The following is a 17,718-nucleotide window of genomic DNA, read 5'->3' as shown; positions in this document are numbered from 1 at the left end:
TGCTTCGGCGACTCTCCGCCAGGTGCAAACGTCGTCTCCTCACGACGGTACCTAGTGTACTCTGTGCTTACAAACCTTAGGATTTCGCCATGGTGATTTTAAGAGCATAGACTATTTATTCCGATCAAATTTGGACAAAGAAAAATTTGAGTGCAGTTGGCCTTTAAGCAGTTTTTTTTTTCTAGCCCACCTTGACAGATGCCCTGCAGACTGCCTAGAAGGTTTTAATGTTGTCAAAATTTGTGGATACGTTGGTGATTTTTTAGTTTTGATTGACAGCTGCTTTGATAATTTCCCTCTGGTTTTTGTTCAGCTTTTAGCCCCGTTTCAAAAATGTACTATGCTGTTAGAATTAACTCATGAACTTATGGACAACAATGTGCTGCAATTTCTTGATATCACACTAACTCTTTCCAAGCATCATGTGTGTGTATCGGGCATATAGCCCCCAGGTGGAGAGAGAGAGAGAGAGAGAGAGAGAGAGAGAGAGAGAGAGAGAGAGAGAGAGAGAGAGAGAGAGAGAGAGAGAGAGAGAGAGAGAGAGAGAGAGAGAGAGAGAGAGAGAGAGAGAGAGAGAGAGAGAGACTTTCACTGAGCCCATTTCAGGTGACGCTCGCGGGCGTCAGACAGGGTGGAACCCTATTCACAAGTCCCATATGAGTCCGATAGCTCTGGCCCCTGGACGCGAGCTCTTGCTGCGTCGACAGGTCGGGGCTGGACATCAAGATCTCCCATCGCTCAGGTAGGGGGGGAAGGGGAAGGGGGAGGGAAGGTAGGGGATTCTTCAGCTGAGTACACTCCGCCGGTATGTGCGGCAGGGTGCCTTCAGTCTTTTTGCAGAACGGGCAGATGGGATCGTGTTCTGCCGGGAACATCTTGTGCAATAAAGCTGGGTGCGCCAGTGACCCGCTTGTGCGCGGCGCACTATTGTTTGTTGCTTGCGGTCGAGTTGCTGGTGCGGCACGGGAAGCCTGCACCTGGCGCTCCTGTACAACCCGGTAATCTCGCGGTAGCTCGTAACTGGGTGCGGGAACTCCTACTCGTCCTCGGCCCGGTGTGTTAGTTCGGGGGCGTAGTGGTCGGTGAGGGCGTTGCCTTCCACTGTTGAGTGTGCCGGAACCCACACGAGCTCTACGTCTTGTCCCGGTGGACTGCGCTTTGCGAGAATAGCTAGGGCCGCGTGGGAGACGATCCCCTTGCGGTAGTTGCCGTAAGCCGTCTTCGAATCTGTGACGATCGTATGGACGTCTCCGTGCGTGAGGGCGAGAGCGATGGCCACCTCTTCTGCTTGGCTGGCGTCTGTCGTCCGTAGCGACGCGCTGGTCACCAGCTTGTCGATGGTCGTGACGGCGGCCACTGCTTTGCTGCTGTGCTGGGGAAGTGAGGCGTCCACGTAGAGGACCCGGGGGTCTGCTTCCAGCTGTCGGGCGAGTGCCTGTGCCCGCGCGGCACGCCTCTCGTCGTTCCTGCCTGCCTGCATATTGCGCGGCAGGGGCTTGGTCTTGAGCAATTCCCTCCACGGCGGAGGTAGAGGGTGCTTGGGTATCTGTGGTTCGATGGGACAAGCCCTTGTCCACCTGGGGCCGAGCAGTCCCCAGGTGGACAAGGGCTTGTTACTCTGCCGTTCGGCTCATCCTAAGATGATGAAACGAGGCATTGCTAATATGTGTTTCCGAAATGCCCTTGAAAAGAATTGGCTCAGCTTGCACTAGTGTTGCAAGGCTGGAGAAATGGTGGCCTCTCTCCCTTCGTCGGAGACCCAGCTGTTGCACCCCACATTTATTGCGGAACTTGCCGCTGAAAGTTCTCCACTACTGGCAGGCCCAGATCGTTCTGTCCGTAGCCTGTCGCATATCTCCCGAAGTGGACCGCTTTAGCACGCGCCAGAAGCCGCAGCAACCAGTTTCGCTAACTCGTCGTCTGTGCCCCCTACTTCAGGCGCGAATGTACGGGAACTGGCGAAGGAAACAGCACGCGAGATAGCCGACAAGAAAAGCTGCTCAGCTTGTTCAAGTTCCCTCCAATGCAACTGCACCGAATAGCGCAGCATTTGATGCTTGCCTCTAAAGAAGCGAAAGGGGCGCTCCGGATATGACGAAAGGGGACGGGTGGGTTTAGATATTCAGAGAGGCGCAGACGACCTTCCTCCTCCAGAATGGCATGGTGGGAGACTTGATCAGAGGCCTTTTCGAGGTCTAGCGCTAGGACAGCTGACGAGTCGGCAGTGTGGGGGGGGGGGGGGGGGGGGCGTAAGGAGGAGATCATGCTTGAGCTGCAGTAAGACGTCTTGGGTATAAAGGCCAGCTTGAAATCCGAACTGCTCTGTCTCCTGGAGCCTGCACCTACAACTGCATGCAGGCTTTTCTCGGTACCCGCACGATTGTCATTCAGATTAATGATATCTGCGCCCCGACGTCATTCCGCTCCCCTCCATAGGCACCCCGCAAGGAGCAATTCTCTCCCCACTGCTCTTCAATATCACTATGATAAACCTCCCCCCTCTTCGTGCTAATATCCCCTCGCTTCGCCACAGTTTAATGCTGACGACGTCACGCTGTGGGTTCCAGGCGGCAGTGACGCACACATTGAAACCACCCTTCAGCAGGGGGCAGATTGTGTTGCTGCCTATGCTCGTGATGTTGGTTCAACTTGTTCACTTGAGAAGGCAGAGCTGCTGCTTCTCTTTCCCAACAGCCACAAACGCACCCGCGCATCTGCGGGCATTGCCATCCGGCTGGATGACCACCCCACTGCCTGAACGCCATGCCTTAAATTGGCCGATTTTAGGGGTCTGAGTTTACACATTTTTGCGTGCTTAACATATTGGTTAGGCACATATTGTGGTGTCATAAAATGCAGATGATTCAATGTCCTTTCTAACGACACCAGTTTTAATAAATTTTTTCATTAATAATGATTAAAAAATTATCACAGTTTCGTCCAGCCGTCAAAGAAAATACAAAAAAGGAAATTGTATTAGCAAACCACCAGTGGTAGGAAAAATTTAGAATATAAATTTTGTAGGTAAGCATTTTAAAAATCCGTCCTAGAAAGAAAATTGATGTGCTCAGTACAATTTCCCAGATATCAAAGAAAATGCTAGCACGCAGGGTGCCTGTGCCTGGGGTGAAGCCCAACCTCTATTTCAAAATTTGCAATTTTGGATGCTTTTCTGGAAGAAATCTGGTGGTTTGACATTATTACAGACACAAATTAATCCCCTCATGGTGTAAATACACCTTGTCGATGATTACGGCCAGCACAAGATTCAGGGCAGGCAAACGATGCGAAAAAATTACGTGGAGTTGAAAACGAAACTCGGTGGTGGATGCTTGGTGACATTCTGATTGTGACTTATCTGTCAGAACTTTTATTTGAAGTTTAATATCATCTATATACTGACTCACCATGATAGCCCTGATTGCAGGAAAAAGTGCGATGCGCTAGAATCATGCCCAGCAAGCTTTCACCAAGAAGCTGTCACGCTATGAAAAGAGTTCTCCACTTTGAGCGTCCTACATTGCCGCGCCACCTAACATTTTCAAAAAGAAACAATATCAAGCCTGTTACAGACTTTGTGAGAACGGGCAGTTCTACTAGACAGCACAACTAGACCTCCGGAAATGCCTTCGTACGGAAAGGAAACTTACCGGTGAGAAGCTGGCGGTGTTCAAGGCTGATTGGAAGCGCTCTCCTTGTCTGAACTGATATCCGACGATGTGTTAGACTTTAGACTTTCATCTGAAGCTGTTATCGCAGAATTAAGGCGCAGTTGAAGTGGAATCACGAGCGGCCTGAATTTTTTGAGGAACAGTAGTGGGCGACGGAGGCGCCTAGGCAAATTGGCTTGAAGTTGTGTAACTGCGTAGTAGCGCCAAATATAAATTTCGCAATGCAGAAATGAAACCAAAACTGCTGGAAACTGGCTGATAATGCCAGATCCACTTGTTAAACATGCGAGGGACCTTCAGAAATAAGCTGTGGCAGAATAAAGCTACCCTTTCACCGAACCATAGATCGCTGGTGAATAGCTGGTGTCATTTTCAGGTAATTACCACTTCTCAATGCTGTCGGATTACAAAGCTGACAAAATAAGTTATTTGACTTGCTAGGAGCCCTTTGATAAAAAATATATTGAGCGTAAGGTTGCATAACCACAAGTGGCATGCTTTTTTGTCAAGTGCAGTAGCCACGCCCCCTTTCGCGAAAACATTCGTACCTAAGCTCGAAAAAAACGCCGTCAAAAATCTCAACGACGCCGGAGCGGGAAAATTTAAACTGATTCTAAAAGCACTGTGCCTAGACTAACCACTGGAGCGCATTAAGTGTATGAGAAACGAATACAACATGTCGAAATTTGCAATATAAAGCATTGATCACCAGTGATCGCTTTGCATAGGCATGGTAACGAAAGAGTTAAAGTCCCAGGCCTCAATATCCAACAGAACAGCGCCAATACCACACTGCTCGCGCACCTCACATCCCAAGTCAATCAGACCACCAACGTCCTCCGCCGCATCACCACCCACCACAAAGAGCTGAAAGAGGCAGAGCGGTTGCGGCTGATACAGGCTTTTGTCATAAGCCGCATCACTTACTCTCTTCCTTATTTAGCACCGTCCTCTAAGGAACTCAAAAAGGTGGACTGTCTAATTCGCAAAGTGTACAAGATGGCGCTGAGGATTCCGCAGAGCGCTGCCACCGCTTGTACAGAATCGCTTGGCGTCTACAGCACCGCATCTGAGCTCGTCGAAGCTCATCTTGTTCGCCAGTACGCCCGCCTTGCAACCATCCCAGCAGGTCAATCTCTCCTTCGACGACTTCCACTCAACTTCCCTTTCTCTACAGGATTCTCTCTTCCCATTCCTAGCAATCTCCATGACATATTCATTGTCCTGCCCATTCCCCGTAACATGCACCCGAAGCACAATCGAGCCCATTGGGAGCAGCGTGCGCAAGCCCTTACGAAGCGATACCCCATACATCCGGGAATTGCTTATGTTGACGTGGCTAGCTACAGGCACCACGACGCTTTCGCGGTTGGAAGCACCATGTCCGAAGGTTCTCTAAAAACAAATGATGGGTTGTTTCTCCAGGAGTCTGCAGTTATCACAAGACTAAATTGGAGATGTCTCTCATATTGGGAGAGATCATGATGAGGACAGTGCGTAGAACCTACAGAGAAACTGATCTATCATATTCTTAGAAAAAAAAATAGCCATGGTTAGCAAGTACGCGGGTTTTTTGTTTTCTTGCTGAAGGGAGCTTTGTTAAGGAGTACCTTCCCTCCCTCGACGCGACAGGTTTTGAGTGCTATTGCTGGTGCAGTTCTTTTGCTTTCTCAGAATGTGGGAACGGAGCTACAGTGATGTTCATCTTCGAAGGGAGTTATGCCGTGGTCCTGTTGATACACCATCTGCAATTCTGGCGGGATAAAGTGTGTGGTCACAAAAGGCTGCTGTAACAGTGTACAGAACCTGGGTGTTGGTGGCCAAGTAGACATGTGGGCAGCAAAATGGTTTTGGTGTGTGCAGCTGGTGCTTAACTTCGTGCAGGCTTTCCTACACCGGCAGCATGTATCAAAATCTGCGCATCTTTAATCCGGACGAGTTTGACATCGACATCGTCCTCCACCCTCGAGTCCCCAAGGGCTACCCCTCTCCCAAGGTAAGTGCGTTGCAGTGAGAGTTGTCCTATAGTAGTGCTAGCTGTGAAACTCTGCTTCAGAAACTGGGGATGAAGAACTAGCGTTGTACATGGTTCGCACAGGTCCTTGAAGACCTTGAAAACCCTTGAATTTAGAAGTGTTAATTTCAAGGCCTGGAAAGTCCTGGAATTTTTAAATGGTCTTTGAAAACCCTTGATTTTTCTGGAGAGAACCAATGGCCCTGTCTTTTCACAAAAATTTGAAGTGTTTGTCGTGGATTTTAGGTGTTAAAAATGTAAAGAAACATTGTAACAATCAAGTTTCAGTGTATTGCGTGAAATTACGACTTTGGTGGATTCTCATTATTATGAGGCAACATTGGGAGCAGCAATCCTCAATAGAATCCATGTCACATACATTCCAATGAAAGCCGGCTTCTGTTCTTTATCTTGCATGTTCCATCTAGTCTGTGGAGGGCCGCTCATTGCATGTTTGCTGTGCCTTATACGCTCCATCTGCATTTGCTTTTACGTGCAAATGGTGGACGTGTACATAGTTCATCCTGCCTTGCAGCAACACTTGCTCATTTAATTTCAGCTGATACTCTGGCTGACAAAGCAGGAGATGCAGGCAACATGAACTAAGTTTTGAAATCAAACAGCCTCAGCAAAACACTAAGAAAAAAGGTAAACCTCTAAATACTGACTATGAAATAAAAAATAAAGCTGAGGGAGCATTCACGAACCCGTTAGCACCTATCTAAATTTGCACTAATATGCTTAGGCATTGGGCAATAAAATTTTGCATTGTGGTGAAAAAGTTATAAATAATCCCAGATAAAACGTTAGATTAGGACCTTGAAAATTGCTTTCTGGTCCTTGAAAGTCCTGGAAAACCCTTGCATTTTTGCTTTGGAAGTCCGTAGGAACCCTGAGTTGTAGATGAACTAGCGTATTTGCACGTCATCTAGTAGGTGAAAACTGAACTTTGCTGGACTTTGCTGAACATTGAACATTGAATGAGAAAAATTATCAATGATACTTGCTCTTCAAATTACAAAGTGTTTCCTGTCTGTCCTGTTTCCATTCTGTCATGGCTAGCGGAAGCAGGGTGCCCCCTGTATGCAATCCCCGCTATACAATATGAGACAATATATAAACCACTACCTGTACCTGTATAGAAAACGGTACATCTGTTACTATCCCGGAACAGTCAGCCGTCTTTGTGAAGCATGTGGCGAAAGGGCACATCTCAGACACATGATAAAACACATGGGCAGATCTCAAAATGCACGCTTTATGGTTGATGGCAACACAGTGACGCCTGTTGTGTGCACAACAAACTTCTCATTTGGAAACAAAAGAAAAAGCCTCTCCGTGCGTAGACCTCTATGAACACCTGCTGGTGCCGACCGCTATTTTGCCAGAAAGTTCATCGCTGCCTCCTCTTGCTTCAGCCACTGGCGCATTGAAGTGTTTTCCCAGGTGCCAACAAATTGCAAGACCTGCAAGACGAACTGGAGCATTCAGACGCTGTTGTGCCAGGCCGAGACTCACCTGAACTCAAATGGAGCATTCCGACGCTGTTATGCCGGACCATGCCTTACTCGAACGTCTCAAATTAGTGTTGCCACACCTTTGCACATAAACGTCTGAGAAAAAAAGTTTCGAAAAGTTTAGGAAATATCCGTCTGTAGCAAAAGAAAAATACCTTTTTTGAGATTTATGTTCATTTGCCATTGATATTTTACGTAGGCGAAATAGTTACCCTTTTTTGTTGCAGCTTTTGTATCTCGGGAGCTTAAGTGCATCTGTTTTAAAGGGGCCACTAAAACAGCACTCAACTTTGCTTCATCTGAAAGAAATGGCTTTTTAATTAATTCAGCCAGTTGGGAAGAGATGAGGAAGAATGGCAGTTCCACGCACTAGTAAATAATGTCACCAGGTGGTATAGGAATGGGGCAGTGCCACTAACAACGAATGCAAATTTGCAAAATTGTGGGGGGTTTTCCAATAAAATATAAGTCAGCTTAAAATTTTAGATTGCGCCATTTTGTAAGCAAGGCAACTAACAAATGTCTACGTGATAATGGTGAGAAGTCGACAATCATTTGGTAACGAAAACCTCAGCGGTAACATGCTTAACAGTGCAACGCTGTCGAAGCCTGAATACCAAGAGCTTGGGCCACCCATTCCCTGACTGAAGTGCAATGTGTTTGGGCAAGCCCAGTTGCTAAGTTTGAGCCTCAGGTTCACCTCGAGCAAGCACGGAACTCGTGCGCCATTAAATTTTGATAAATTTTCAAAGGAGATAAGCCTACTTTCAGGTACTTGTCAGAGTGTATTCATTGTGAGCACTCATTTTCGTTTGCTCTTCTGAGCACATAAGGGGTGCATCCGGTGTGCAGGAGGGGCTAAAAATCTATTTTTTTTAATCCAAATTTTTCTGTAGCCAAACCATCGTTTCCTGTCAAACTAAATGGTTGTGAGGTGTGAGCTGTGCAGTCTTTTGAATGAAGCAAAGTTGAATGTTTTTTTTTGTGGTCCCTTGTGATTATTATTATTATTATTATTATTATTTAAAAAAACCTCTTGACAGCGAATGAAAGGGCTTCTTTAGGCACAGCGTTGCGTTTAGTCGGGTCAGAGCGCATTGCATTGCCAGACAAGGGCCGAACGTAGCACATGTCTGGTTGTGATGTTGCGATTATGCAGACGCGCCAGTGTACCCGATTTCCAGCACTTTTTGAAAGAACAAATCTTGAGGGCACTGAAGTCTGGAGATTTCCTAGATTATCGGTATGGACGTGTGTGTATCCAGTGTGGCAACACTAATGTGACTGACAAGAAGAAGACAACGACGACGACGAGCGCCTGGATTGAGCGGCTGCAACGGTACGTGCCTGGTTTGCAGAGAGAGAGAGAGAGAGAGAGAGAGAGATTAAACTTTATTGTTGGAAAAAGGGTTGCGATGGAGCTATTTCAGCTCAGTCGGAGTGGTTCCTTATTCACAGGTTCCCATATGCTTCCCGAGCCTCCTGGCCCCTGTTGATCAGCCGAAGTTGGTCTTCCAGGGCGGGGCTGGTCAGCAAGATCTCCCATCGCTCATCCTCTATGTTTGAAGCTAGTCTGGAGATTTCCTAGATTATCGGTATGGACGTGTGTGCATCCAGTGTGGCAACACTAATGTGACTGACAAGAAGAAGACAACGACGACGGCGAGCGCCTGGATTGAGCGGCTGCAACGGTACGTGCCTGGTTTGCAGAGAGAGAGAGAGAGATTAAACTTTATTGTTAGAAAAAGGGTTGCGATGGAGCTATTTCAGCTCAGTCAGAGTGGTTCCTTATTCACAGGTTCCCATATGCTTCCCGAGCCTCCTGGCCCCTGTTGATCAGCCGAAGTTGGTCTTCCAGGGCGGGGCTGGTCAGCAAGATCTCCCATCGCTCATCCTCTATGTTTGAAGCTGCCACCATGGTGACCTCAAGTACTCTACAACCCTTCCCAACGACCACACACCCAATGGCACGGAGTTAAAAGCAGACAGGAGTGGAGACGTCGCTTCCTGGGGCGGCCAGATTACGTCAGACGCACTTGGCCTTGGATAAGCCAGCGACATGGTCGCAGGAAAAACAATTGCGCAGCCACCATGATTGGCATTTCACTGCGGAGCCTTGGGATGAATTGTGGGCGCTACCATTTCGTCCGTCAGGTGCCACTACCCTCTCCTTCACAGTGGCAGCTATGAATCCTTGCCCGTCACAGTGGGCCGTTTCCCCTCCTGTATATATCCTTGCTCCGTACCTCCTTGATTCCCAAGCCACCCCTGCGGAGTGGCTCTTCACTTCTCCTGCACCGGAACCAGGGCCGTAGCCAGAGGGGGGGTTTGGGGGTTCGAACCCTTCCCGAAATCTTTTCCAGGCAGCGCAAAAGCAATATGTACAGTTGCTTTCGGCAAACCTACCCCCTTCCCAAAACCCATACCCCCCCCCCCCCCCCGAAAAAAATTTCTGGCTACGGCCCTGACCGGAACGCATGCATCACCGCACGTGGGGGGAAGCAAAGTCGAGCCCCAAAGGACAAAGGACCAAACTCGAGTGAGCCTGGAACGTAGCTTCGGGCAAACGATACTTTGTTTACGGGAAATGCTCAATGTATCGTATATAGATAGAAAACACAGGGGGTGCTCATGACTTTGGGTGTTTAAGTTCATTGCGAGATTAAGTTGGAGCTTTCCACGGCTGTCACTGGGGAGGCAGGGGAAGCTTTACAGTGTTAAAAGACCAACTGCACTGAAAATCTCGACTTCATAAAAACCCTATTTTTGTATAGTCTTACTGAAAATACTGCAAGATTCAAGGTAGGACAGATAAGTAATATGGCGGATATGCAAGATATGACAGACAAGTGGTGCCCTAAAAGATTCACTACGCATATCCATGCCAGTGCATGTTGTTTTTGTTGTCTTCATTAATGCGGAATCAAAGCTAGACCTTTGATTGATTGATTGATTGATTGATTGATTGTGGTGTTTAACGCGCCAACGCAACGCAGGCGATGAGGCGCGCCGTAGTGGAGGGCTCCGGATTAATTTCGACCACCTGGGGATCTTTAACGTGCGCCGAAATCTCGTACCCACGGGCGTTTTTGCTTTTCGCCTCCATCAGAAAAGTGGCCGCCGCGGCGGGGAATCGAACCCGCGACCTCGTGCTCAGCAGCGCAAAGCCTTAGCCACTGAGCCACCGCGGCGGGTAAAGCTACACCTTTGCTTTGTTGTTAAGCCATGTGCTGTGCCAAAGATGCTACAGCGCGAAATAAATCACGTACACAGAAAGACGACGGGACGAGCGCTGACTTATTTCGCGCTGTAGCATCCTTTACAATAAACTACCAACTCACCCAACAGTACAGTTTGTCATGTGCTGTGCACGTGCGTCTTTTTCCAGCTCTTTCTCGCCGGCCCCGGGTGGGTCAGTGTGGAGTTCACAAGAACACACCTCGACTATCTTGAAGGAGAGCTGTGCCGGCAAGCATTTCACCAGCTCAAGAATCTGCTCGACCAGCAGGGCAGGGTCCTGGTGCCACAGTACCGGCGGTGGTTCCAGTCCGTCGTTGAGGAGGCACTTAAAGGCCACAATGCACCGCCTAGTGACGACGGGTCGGATCTTTTCAAGGTGATAGACGCTGGTGTTGTTCCACCGTTGATGTTTGCAAGAGAAGAGGCAGACTTAGGGTGGGGTCTCGAAGGAATAGTGTTGGCAAACCAGAACAAGTCTTTGCATAGTCAGCTTCCAGAGGAGGGTTTTTTGCAAACCAGGCCAGAAAGCTTGCATGTTTTTTAAGTTGGGGGGAAAAAGGCACTTAAGACCAGTTCCTGGGCATGTATCAAGATTAGGTTATAACGAGCTCTGCTCTATTGTAATATTGGCAATGTGCAGTCAGGCCTCTCCGAGACAATCCTCAGACACATACCACCTTGCTGTTAAGTTTAGCACCATGCTTTTCACCAGTTTTGTTGAGCAGTCATGACTGGCATTAAAGCAGTGAGGCTTTGGATAGCCTTGGCACTCTGTGAGTCTATGGATTACTTTGAATTACTCACTTTGCGAGAGGAGTGCAATTCGGCGTTCGGGCCCCCAAGAAGCTGTTCCTTATTTCCTGACTGTGTGTCGCCCCGTAGTATTTCAGGTCCACGTACTGCCGCTATCCTGTACTCCTAAACTCTATAGCCGTGCTGGTAAGCTGAAGCGCCATCGGTTTAGAACCATTAGTGCCGTCAGTGGGAGCCACTTGGTGACCCTTTGAACTCGGTTGGGGTTTGCAGACAATAGCAAGATTTTCGGATGCTGATGTTTCAGACCGTCTGGTAAACTGGAGGGACACTTGCTTTGTTTCTGGCCGTCTGTGTATTCTGGTGTAGAAGACACACCTCAACTTGCCTGTTTAGTGCAATGAAGCTTGACTACCCACTTATAACGGAGGCTGCTACCGTCACGCCGAATTTGTCCATTATACCCGAAGTTCGTTACAAGTGCGATAAGTGTTTTCTGCATGTGAAAACGTGGCATGCATGCGGTGGGCACACTGACGCACTCTTGGCCCAAATAGAAGTTCGAAAAGCGGAAAAATAGCTCGTGATATAAGCATAAATGTTTTATGAATTGTCATAGGAGCCATTGTGCTTCCTGGTCAACGGGTCGGCATTGATCTTGGAACTCAGGATCTTCTGTCTTTAAAAATTGTAGAGATTGTCGACTGCGGCAGATCATACCTCTTAATTAGGTCGCAGTTTCTTGCTCTACATAAGGTCGTTCATAATGTCAGAAGAGAACAACCGGTCACACCTCATCAGCACTCTCGACGAGTTTCTGCTTCATGGCACGTGTTTCAAGTTGCGTTCTTTTTTTTACCTCTCTCAGCCAAACTGGAGAGGAAAGCGCAAGCGTCATGAACGGGGACTGCTGAAATCCATGCATAGCTAATTTTGTGTCCCTACAAAATCTGTTGCGCCGATTGGTCCACCCAAAAACAGGCTGTACGGGAGACACGCATGTTCTCCATAGGGGTTGGCACAATGCCAACACCAACTATTGCAAGTTCACCATCGTCTCCCCTATATTGCTTCGCCCATCAGGAACGCCTTAGGAACGCCTTACATCAGGTACGCCTTATTTTTATTTAAAGCCTTCGGAGGACTTATCATCGAATGCGTTATTGAAAGGTTTGCCAAAGTACATCCTTACTTACAAAAAAAGCAAGAACAAAGGAAAAAAGTTATTATATAAGACGCATTGTTGTATAGGCCACACTAACAAAATTTTGAAAAAAACGAAAGCTGCTTCATTTACACTGGAAAATGCGGTATTTATTGTATTGACACGCTGGATGTAATTGTCTGACATCTAATGGGATAGTGACCATGGCGTTGCATAGGCCCATTGCGTAGTACTTGGCTTGATTTGCGAGTGAAAAGGAACCACCGAGTACAACTTCGTTTCGAGTGAATTTTGTGGCTGTGTTCATGGCTTCAAGTTCAACAGCCACTTCAAAAGGCTGTCGTGGGCCGCCGAAATGTTCTTTGTCGCTGAAGTGCGTTTAGGCAAAGCTCATTACAGCGCTATTACTGAAACGTTAATATGAGTGACGTCTCTACTACGCCAAACAAGCAAGGCTTTGCTGCTTTCTCTGTGCAGCTGAAAGTCAGTGTTGCGGGTCCGGCAATGACGCTGCACGTGGAGCTGACCTGTGGAGACAAGTTCGACGTAGACTTAGTTCCTGTCTTCGAGTGGGCCTACACGCAGCTTCCCGAGGGACTTGATCTCCCCGAATGGGCTCACAAGTACTTCTGTGAGGTATGTTACCCCAGTTGCGCAGTTTGCCTGCTTAGTAAGGTTAGTTGGTTCAATGTGGTCGCGTCTACAGCACAGAAAAGCGGACACAAGACCAAGTAAGGGGACATGTGCAGCATAGTCGTGTTCATGTCTGCTGCATGAAGCATGCAGACTTGCAGTGCCCAGTATCCAATAGCCAAATGGAATATGTTCTTTGGCGAGTTTGCATGAGGACCATGCATAAAACAGTGAGGACCATGCATAAAACAGGGCATTCTGTGATCATCGTTCACTTGCATTACTCTCATGTTTAAGGGGAGAAGCCGGTCTTTAGCTAAACAGCTTTGATAACGAAAGTTAAGGGGCTGATGTAGTTTCTGATTTTAATTACAGATAAGAATTTTGGTTTGATGTGAAATGGGTGTTTTTGGCTGTATTCAGATGTTTAAATGGAATTTTGTGGTAGATTTTGTAAAAAAATGCTGGAAAGATCCAGCTAAACATAATAGCTGTGCACGAAACAAGAGTGCAATAGGGGTGATATGATCTTTTTATCTCTGCTAAAGCCAAAGTTAACGTCCATTTGGATTTCAAGCTTGAAAAGTGGAAACCAGGAAAATTGGATGTGTTTTTTGAGCCTAAATTTCAGACTGTTGCAATTTCCCAATATACAGGTAGATATATTGAGGTATGACTGCCGGTCAATGGAGAGCTGCTGGCCAACCGTGGTCCCACTCATTGCACCCAGCTTCTCACTAGGTCTGTGAACGATGTTGCTTAAGTTAGTCACGCATAAGTAAAGTGGGAACATTCTGCTGTGCTATTCACAGCCTGCCTTTAATTTTGTCGCTGATACAATGTCGAGGCCGACCCTGCCTGCTTAGGCCTACCGAAAAGTGCGGAAAAGGATCGCGGGAGCACAACCTTCGGCCAGCATGCCTGCTGAGGTTCTGAACTTGCAATATGTGTAACTGTTGTTGACAACGGACGGTTCCGCATCCACATAAGCCAATGTGGAAGCCGACAGGCGTCCGTCCGCTCTCGCTAATGACCGGCCAGTTACGCTTACCCAGAGTGGCCCACTCTGGTGCACGACTCCGCAACTTACGAGCGAGTTCGTCATCATGTGCAACCCCAGCGCACTGGACATCGGGGGACTATGGGAGAAATCAGCTCCCCGGACCCAAAGCAGTGGCAGAACATGACAAGGGGTCCCGTTAACGTGACGGCTCCTTAGATCAGCACAGGAAGCTACACGACACCTGATGGTAGACTAGTCGGCTCTCACACCAAATAAGCACTCGCTAAACCTATAGACCACACGGAAGAGCCTTCGCAGGTCCCACCTGGCCAGTTGCCGCCGATACGCCAAGCAGCTCGCCCGCTTGGAGTGGTTTGAATACTGCGAAACCTTTGACAAGCACACAGCACACGCAGGTTACGGCAAACCCACCGAGCCATGTCCGGCAAGCACAAGACACGAAACACTGCACCCAACATGCAATCCTTACACCAAGGAATTCGAGGCCGCCACTACGGCGTTGTTCCCACAACTGGACATCTAAACAGACCCACACACCTGCGAACCAAGGAAACCAGCCAGTGACCTGGGAGCTGCAGTGCCATGTACACTCGAATAGCAGACCCTGGCCCTGGATGCTGTCAATGCGCGCAGTGCTCCAGGCGGGGATTGTATCACTTGGCAAATGCTCCTCAACCTTGATGAGCCGTAGAAGATCATGCTGCTGGACAAGTTGAATGAGATTTGGTGAACTGGGAGCATCTCATCAGCATGGAAGCATTCGATTATCTACCCTATCTTGAAGCCAGGGAAAAAACCCAACAGCATTAAGAATCTCCGACGTATAGCTTCAACATCAATCCTGTGCAAGCTCCTCGAGTGCATGGTGCTGACTCTGCTAACATACCACCTTGGGGAGGGGAAGCCAGATTTTTCTCAACCCAGTCCACAATGGCTTCTGGCCAGGGCTGTGCACTCTAGACAGCCTTCTGCCGCTGCACCGGCTTGTGGGAGGGGGGTGTAGGGGTAGCCTTAAGGTTCCTGGCATCCTCCTTGCAGTAGACCTGCAGAAGGGATTGGACGTGGGGGCACACTCAGCCATACTAATGGCTCTCAAGAGGGCTGGAGTTGGCACACGAATCAAGAACTTTGTGCAATCCTTTCTGCCAAACCGAACTTCGAGATTAAATCTAGCTCAGGCCAACCGATGACGTTCGCAAATGCCAGGGGAATGCCACAGGGTGCCATCTTGCTGCCGGTCCTCTTCAACATCAGGATGAAATGACTGGCAGTATAACTACGGAAAATCTTACACCTGGGCTTGGCATTCTACAAGGATGACACTGCGCTGTAGTTGGACCCCAAGGGCACGAACCTAACCACAGCAGACATACAGGTAATCGAGCAGTGAGCCTTGGACACCATCGACCACTACCTACCTTCCCCTGGCATGCAGCCCTCACCAGAAAAGACTAACCTTCTCCTGGTGGGTGGCTACAATGCAGAGCGAGCAACAATGCAGAGCGAGCAAAGATTCCTCGCCCCGACCTCGGTGTGGAGAGCGTGCGGCACAGGAGAAATCAGCCACGGCAGCAGCAACAACCGAGCTCGGAGGTTGCTGCGCGCGCCAGCTACCGGCTGCGCCTGAAACTACTGCTTCCCTCGGCTCGGGGGACGTTAAAGGGGCCATGAAGAGAAAACACAAGTGGTTCACTCAAAAGGTTGCTCGTTAGAATCATACTGACACCTATAGAGTTTCATACTAATATATACTAGAGGGAAATCTGTCGCTGCAGTCGCGGGCGCCGTGGGCGGCGCCATTGCTGCTAGCGACGTTCCTCGCCTACTTGGCTTAGCTCCATACGGCTTCTTTTTTGTCTCGAAGCCAAAATTAACGAAAAAAAGTAACATTTTTTTCTTGATCATCGTACAATAAGATTCTAAAATACTGACATTTTGGAGGTTCAATTTTATAATAACAAAACAAATTTCATTAACCATCTACGGCAATATTGTTGCTTTTTTGCAGCCAGAGCCAACGTTTCAGCCTGTTCATGAGCCATGCCAAGGACAAGTGGAATGTACCTGCCGGGTACATGACGAAACGCTCGCTGAAGCGCGGCTCCCCTAGACTGTGGCGCCAGATTTCCCTCTAGTATATATTAGTATGAAACTCTATGCTGACACCACTTTCAACGCAAACTTCGCTCAAATAAGCTACATAATTAGGAAAAAAGGGAATGGCCACGCGACCCACTAGCTCATTTCCCGCAACAGAACCTCGGATGTCATACCAGCCAGCTCTGCGATTGGTGGAGGCCGGCAAAAGCAAACACAAATTAGGGAGAGCTTATAAGCTTGCCAAACGAGCTATTTGCTCTTAAATTTGGGGCACATTCTTTTTAAAGCAGTAAGAATGGTGGGACAAACAGTGGAAGTTACGAAAGCACACGTAAACATAGAAGTACCGATGTGTATGCGTACTGCTGTTCGTACTGCGCGCACTATGCTTGTTTTAGCTGCACAGGACTGCGGGGCTTTGGGTTGTCTCAGACGAAACTGGCCGATTGACGCAAGCAACGGTGTCTTACGTGACCATATTTGCGAACGAAAAAAATAATGTTTGAGAAAACATTATTTTCTCCCTGAACAAAAACAAGCCAGGTTTAAATATGGTCAAAAACTAACCAAAGGCAGAAAAAGGCCTGCCACAGTATGGTGGTGCCATATAGGTTCACTAACGGTAAACAAGGATTCCCAAACGGCTGCAGAGCTGTCGGTTTCTGTGATGCCATGGCAGACCACGAAAACGCACGTTTTAGCGGGAAAATCAGAATTTTAACTTAATATAATTAATTTCTCAGTAAATAAAGCATCCTTTGCATCCAGACAAGCGCCGGGGGCACTATAAAACACGAAATTTTTTGAATTACACAAACTTGTATTTTGTCTTCATGGCACCTTTAAGGACACCTGCCTGCACAGTGGCCTTGCTGCGAGCGGTGGCTCGGCGAACGGATCAGCCGTGAAAACGGGTTCTCCCGATAGCCTCCGTTGCCGGTGTCGACGACAAGCTTAGACTTGGACATGAAGTTTCTCCCCAAAATGACTGGGACCATGAGTCTGGGCAAGTGGACAAAACGCATTCGCCGCACATGTCGACCCCAGCGCACGACTATGCGTGCGTCACCGCCTGACGTTGCATCACCACATGTCAGCTGGAGCGGCAACTTCCGCGCACGCAGCCGAATGGCTTTTCGCTCGAGATGGGAACGACCTCGTCCGCTATCAGCGAAGTGCTTGCCATGGTGTCCCACAGTGTCTTAAACTTCCGCCCCGCTACTGCAAGGTCGAGAAAAGGCGCGTGCGCATTTGTTGGTACTGCGATGCTGTACGCGGTAAGAGCGGTTGCGATGCTTGCCTCTCAGGCGCCTTGATCCGCCGCCGGTGCACTCACCGACGGCTGGGCTCGTTTCCCTGCCCGACTGGGCAGAATCGCGCAATGTGACCAACCTGGTGACATTTGTAGCAGCAGACAGGGCTCCGTGCTGCGTGACGCAATGTTTGAAGCTGCTCGGGTGCTCCACGATTGACTGGCCGCATATGGTTCTTTGCGAGCGAGTTGTGAGCGGGTGCAGGCAACTGCGGCAACGCCGACCCCGTGTAGGGACGCCCGACTGGGCGTGCATTCACGGACCAATCATCTGACCTGTTTGTTATGT

At 48.6% G+C, this 17,718-nt stretch overlaps 1 protein-coding gene across 5 annotated transcripts in view; it reads left to right on the top strand.

Moving 5' to 3' along the window:
- LOC144159203 (cyclic GMP-AMP synthase-like receptor) overlaps window positions 1-17,718 on the top strand; it is a 74,737-nt gene that overhangs the window by 37,471 nt on the left and 19,548 nt on the right. For 2 of the 5 annotated variants that reach the window (XM_077690544.1, XM_077690545.1), the window contains exons 3-9: window positions 607-742; window positions 5,556-5,667; window positions 7,132-8,541; window positions 8,661-8,893; window positions 9,001-9,121; window positions 10,591-10,818; window positions 12,838-12,996. In XM_077690544.1, the coding sequence (XP_077546670.1) occupies window positions 9,101-9,121; window positions 10,591-10,818; window positions 12,838-12,996 (408 nt within the window). In that variant the 5' untranslated portion in view covers window positions 607-742; window positions 5,556-5,667; window positions 7,132-8,541; window positions 8,661-8,893; window positions 9,001-9,100. Of the gene's footprint in view, window positions 1-606; window positions 743-2,378; window positions 5,668-7,120; window positions 8,542-8,660; window positions 8,894-9,000; window positions 9,122-10,590; window positions 10,819-12,837; window positions 12,997-17,718 lie in introns of those variants that run through there. The other 3 variants (XM_077690547.1, XM_077690546.1, XM_077690548.1) reach the window with 3 other exon arrangements.

Source organism: Haemaphysalis longicornis, unplaced genomic scaffold (genome assembly GCF_048455015.1).
Source record: "Haemaphysalis longicornis isolate Haplotype H1 unplaced genomic scaffold, Haemaphysalis longicornis Haplotype H1 scaffold_10, whole genome shotgun sequence".
NCBI classification, from domain to species: Eukaryota; Metazoa; Arthropoda; class Arachnida; order Ixodida; family Ixodidae; genus Haemaphysalis; species Haemaphysalis longicornis.
Note: the sequence above shows the minus strand (reverse complement) of the source record. Positions and strands in the feature narration are given on the sequence as shown.